Raw genomic sequence first — 4738 nt, 5'->3', positions numbered from 1 at the left:
CCTGGATGCTCCTACAGAGCCTTGTGCTGTAGCTTCCTCCACTAGCTCATGGTCACCAACGCTGTAGAGGTTGTATACACACCTGCCCTAGGTCTGTGCACTCTAATATAGGAAGTGCTATGCAAGAAGGTGATCTACCCTTGACATACTCTTCTAAGGAACTCATTTGTTTTCCACTGCTGAGCAGACACATGCATGCAAGTGCAAACGGGTGTTCCCATTTAACCGAATGAGCTAAAATTACTTTACAAGCATCACAACAAGGTTGTGCACCGTCAAAACTCTGCTGAAATGCAAGGACTATTAGGCTTCCTTTTACAAGGCAGATCGTCCCCACACAGGTTGGTTGAAACAAGTTACATTAGCGCAAGAGAAGACAGTCAACAGATGGGTGCACTATAGCTATCAAACAGCTGAAGTCTGATAACCCACAGCTAATGTCATCGAGTTGTAAATTCACATTATTTGATTAATAAGGTGGGAAGAGAAGTTAGAGCCAACAGAACGTCTTGTAAGAATAAACAAAAGTTCAGCAACGGTAATATGAGCAATAACTGCACTTACTGGTTCCAAAGCCAGTTTTATTCTGTCTGTAGGAAAAGCCTGTGTTGGTGGTGGTGGAGCCGAACAGTCCAGTAGCAGCACTTGATGTGGCTGCAGGGGATCCAAATAAACTTGCAGTTGCTCCTGCTCCCACTGGGTTTGATGGCCCTTTCCTGTTTGCTTGGTAATCTTCCAAACGGAGTTCCTAGTTAAGAAAAAACACTTGTCTCTTTACCCAGTCATTCCATGGGGGACAATTAATCCAGTTTGAATAACTGCTATAAGTAAACTGCTGAAAAGCAGGATCAGAAACATTTACAGAAGGCACATTTGAAGTTTACTGCAGCTTTAAGAGCTACAGACTACCACTCCCCCCACCTGGCCTAGCTGTAAACAGGTACCTGATCTGGCCCCCAGCACGGTGCTAGCAACAACACTGTTGGGTGCCTTTGGGTGTGGAAATGGGGATGTTAACTCTACTAGTCCAGAAGGGGTTTGGATGCAGAAATACCTTCAACTTTGATCTCGACTTTCTAGTGCTGAAATCTAAGGGCACTTTCACACATGCTCTGGGGTGGGAGGGGAGGCACTAATTAGAACAGCTCCAAGAGCTGCTGTAATTAAAGCGCTGCCACGTCTCATGTTTCAGCATTCCCATGCTTAGAATGGTGGCAGGGTGCTTGAACTAAAGCTTGTCAAACAAGCTTTAGTTCAAGAGCCCCCACCACCATTTTTAAGCATGGGAATGCTGATGCATGAGATGTAGGAGGCTGCTAAAGTATGGTAAATGACCATGCTCTAGCAGGCTCGATTAATCTGTCTCGAATTGCAGCCCAAATTCCAGCACATCACAGCAGGCTCCACGCTCGTGTATAAGCACCCAAAGTGCACCCATTATAATTCACATTAAAACTTCAAGAAGTCTTGTAAGTTTTCTAAGAGACTTGGTTGTCAACTTGAACAAGATGCTTTTCAAGCAAAGAAATTTCTAAGTTAGACCCTTGGAGAGATGGGCTTAAAATCTGGAAGTTCAGATCCTTACATATCCTGTTATTACAACAGGAATGCAGAGTTGCTCCTTACTACATATCCAATCCCAAGACGTACTATAATTCCAAATCTGCAGAGAATGAAACAATCACCATTCAAATGCACAAATGAAGACTGAATCACTGGTCGAGCAGATCCAACCTGCCACTGCATCTTTCTTTAAAAAGTTAGTTTCCCTACCTTTGAAATTATAAAGATATTGAAAACTGTGTTCACAAATCAAACAGCACAGACCTCACTTAGGGCACACAAGAGAAGTAACTAAATATTTAGTGTGCAAGACAAAAACAAAAAACTAGGTAAGTTTAAATGTCTGATTTGACCCACCTCTAAGGATTTGCTTTCATACTCCTTCATAGCAGTAATACATTGGTGCTTGGTGCTGATGTTAGTACTAACTCCAGATTTTACCATAGTATCTGTGCCAGTTGGTGGCTGCAAGAAAAAAAAAGTTCAAGATGCTGAGGTTTGCATCCACCTATACTCTTTAAACTATGTGAATTTCTACTTTTCAGATAAATGCTGCAAAACCATGAACTTGATATGCAAACTAAAGTGGTGCAGCCTGGCTAATGCAAAGCCAAGGTCTTACTCAGTGACAGAATATGTACAATAGCATGCAGTACAGTGAGTACCTTACTACAATGCTCAGAGAAGCGCAATACGCCATCTTCTCAATGCACTAAGGAGACATTTTCTTTCAAATAAATTCTAACATTAGGTCTCAAAGGGTTTAGTTATCCCCACTACCTCTTCCCTTTGAGTGATGAATGCTACCCCATTGCTTGCAGCAACATTAGTCTTCACCATTCAGCACAATCCTGTGAAGCTCAATCCACTTCAGCGACAGGCCTCCAGTCATTAAGACAGTGCACAGAGCCCTAACTCAGAGCGCCCGTCCTCAGCTGCCCTCTGCAGTAGGCACTGCAGGTGAAACTTTTCATTACCCCATATATGTGACCTCTCCCCTTTCAGATCATTTTTCCATTTCAGCTGCCACAGAATCTTTAGCATTAGCGATTCCATCCATTTCTTAAAGGGGACTCATCCAGAAATATTCCTCCTAGTATTTCAATAAATCCTTCTACAGCCATACTGACTTGCAAGCAGACTGTGTTCACTTCATAGGTTATTTCAATACACCTCTTGTCCCCGCAGTTAATCGGTAATAATTTAGTCTCATTTATATAAAAAGAATTATAGTAGAACTTTGTAACACTTGTCAGCCCTCTGAAAATTCCATTTCATCTAAAGGCTAGCAACAGATCCTCCTACCATGAATTCAAATACTGCTGTAGCCCTAAACTTTTGACATGTCCAGGATAAATTTCACCTATACTTCCTATAAAATTCAAGTCTTTCCCCATACCAATTTGTTTCTGGACAATTAATTGCACAATGTGCTTCAACTTCAACAGTTCTTGTTAAGAGTGCATGCTTAAACCAATGCAGTACATTCCACAACAGCATATAAACCAGTTATTTTACTTAAGCAGCCTAACCAAGCTGGTATTTGATGTCAAGAACAGCAAAAAGAATTCTCTCAGGTAAAAAGAAAACAAAACTTACATTAAATTTAATAGTTGTGCCAGTTGGAGCAGCGGTAAAGCTAGTTGGGCCAAAGAGAGAGCCCGATGTACTCCTAAAAGGATTGGAGGTAGTGTTAGTGGTTCCAAAGAGACCTCCACTGCTGGTACTTGTCCCAAAGTCTAAGAGAATGAAAGAACACCAAGTTGAAACTCAGGAAATTCATCATTCAAAAAGTGCAGTTTAATAACACACAGTTACTTTGTTCTCACTACATGGTAGGAAAAAGGAAATTACACATCTATAACAAGCATTTAAATTTCAATTCTCCGAGTCCTTTTCCTCGCTGCAGGAGCTGCCTCCACATCTAAAACAGACAGTTTTACTTTCCAAGAGCCAAGTCTGAATGGGTTTCATGAATTAGGTAAAACAATGAATCAGGGTTAATAAAGTGAAGAAAGGCAAACACCTAGTCTAAATTTATTTTCATTACACTCTCTCCTAACTGGTCTTGTGTTACTTGTTCAAGTTAGGTCTAGCCTTAGGTTAAACTTTTGGGGCCAGAAAACACTGTGAAGCAGAATGCTCACTGAATGATCAATTAGCAATAGTTTTAAAAGTTTTATGAACACAGAAATTACTAGTATATATAGTTTTCATAATGCTGCAAATATTTCTTACTGTGGTAAACTGAATACAAACACAATCAAGCACCTGTCACAACCTAATCTACAGTACAGCAGTATTCCTCAGTGTTATAATATGGGCTTCAGGTTTAATCTGGTCTAGTAGAAATGTCATTTTGTGCCTTTAATGACCATCACCTGTTTAGGAAGTTCTTCACATCTTCAAAGTTTCTAATCTTTCAAGACAGTTCCAAAAGGTTCTTTAAAATAGAGACACCAGTGTCTTAAGACTGTTGCTCTAAATTACTGCACCAATGCAGCAACCCAATATCAACCTCAAATGGTAGCTGCACTGGTAGAGAACGCCTGTGCCACGAGCGCAACAGCAGAACATAACAGATTGAGAAGCCCAAACAGTTTCACCCAGCTCCCGGCAGGAATGCAGGTAACCAGGACTGTAAGAAGCACTGTAGTTTCTACTCACTTCCAAACCCAGCTGGTTTATTCTGTGCAAAGGCATTATTCTGGGATGAAAAGAGACCTCCACCAGTGCTGGTTGTCCCAAATAAGCTGTTTGAAAATCCCGTTGAGGTCCCAAACCCAAAGCCAGTGCTTGTGGAGGAGGTGGCTGGTTGATTAAATGCAGTCGAACCAAACAATCCTCCTGAAGCAAGAAATATGCAACAGGATCAAGACCAACACAGTTATTTTTGTTAGAATGATGTATTCTAACTACCAAGAATGTAAGTGCACAATAACTATAATAGCCATACCTGGCTTGGTCTGCGTGTTCCCAAAGAGGCCTCCTGTATTATTGTTTGACCCAAAGGCTGATGCTCCAAATGCTCCTCCACTGGTAGTACCAAAGCCGGCATCTGACAGATAAATAACTTGGATGAGACCGCATACTCTAGGCATTCTTCTGTAGACCAAGCACTATTACTGGACTCCCAACTTGATTCATAAAATGAACAGATCTCAGCCTCTGTATT

General features: G+C 41.2%; 1 protein-coding gene across 1 annotated transcript in view; it reads right to left on the bottom strand.

Moving 5' to 3' along the window:
- The window catches only part of NUP98 (nucleoporin 98), a 43432-nt gene that overhangs the window by 26554 nt on the left and 12140 nt on the right, over nt 1-4738 (bottom strand). Inside the window, exons 3-7 of the mRNA XM_019528563.1 lie at nt 4520-4621; nt 4231-4410; nt 3163-3302; nt 1921-2028; nt 565-748 (exon numbers count right to left, since the gene is read on the bottom strand). Of these exons, the coding sequence (XP_019384108.1) occupies nt 565-748; nt 1921-2028; nt 3163-3302; nt 4231-4410; nt 4520-4621 (714 nt within the window). The remainder of the gene's footprint in view (nt 1-564; nt 749-1920; nt 2029-3162; nt 3303-4230; nt 4411-4519; nt 4622-4738) is intronic.

This window comes from Crocodylus porosus, unplaced genomic scaffold, assembly GCF_001723895.1.
Source record: "Crocodylus porosus isolate Cpor-Errol unplaced genomic scaffold, CroPor_comp1, whole genome shotgun sequence".
Taxonomy (NCBI): Eukaryota; Metazoa; Chordata; order Crocodylia; family Crocodylidae; genus Crocodylus; species Crocodylus porosus.
Note: the sequence above shows the minus strand (reverse complement) of the source record. Positions and strands in the feature narration are given on the sequence as shown.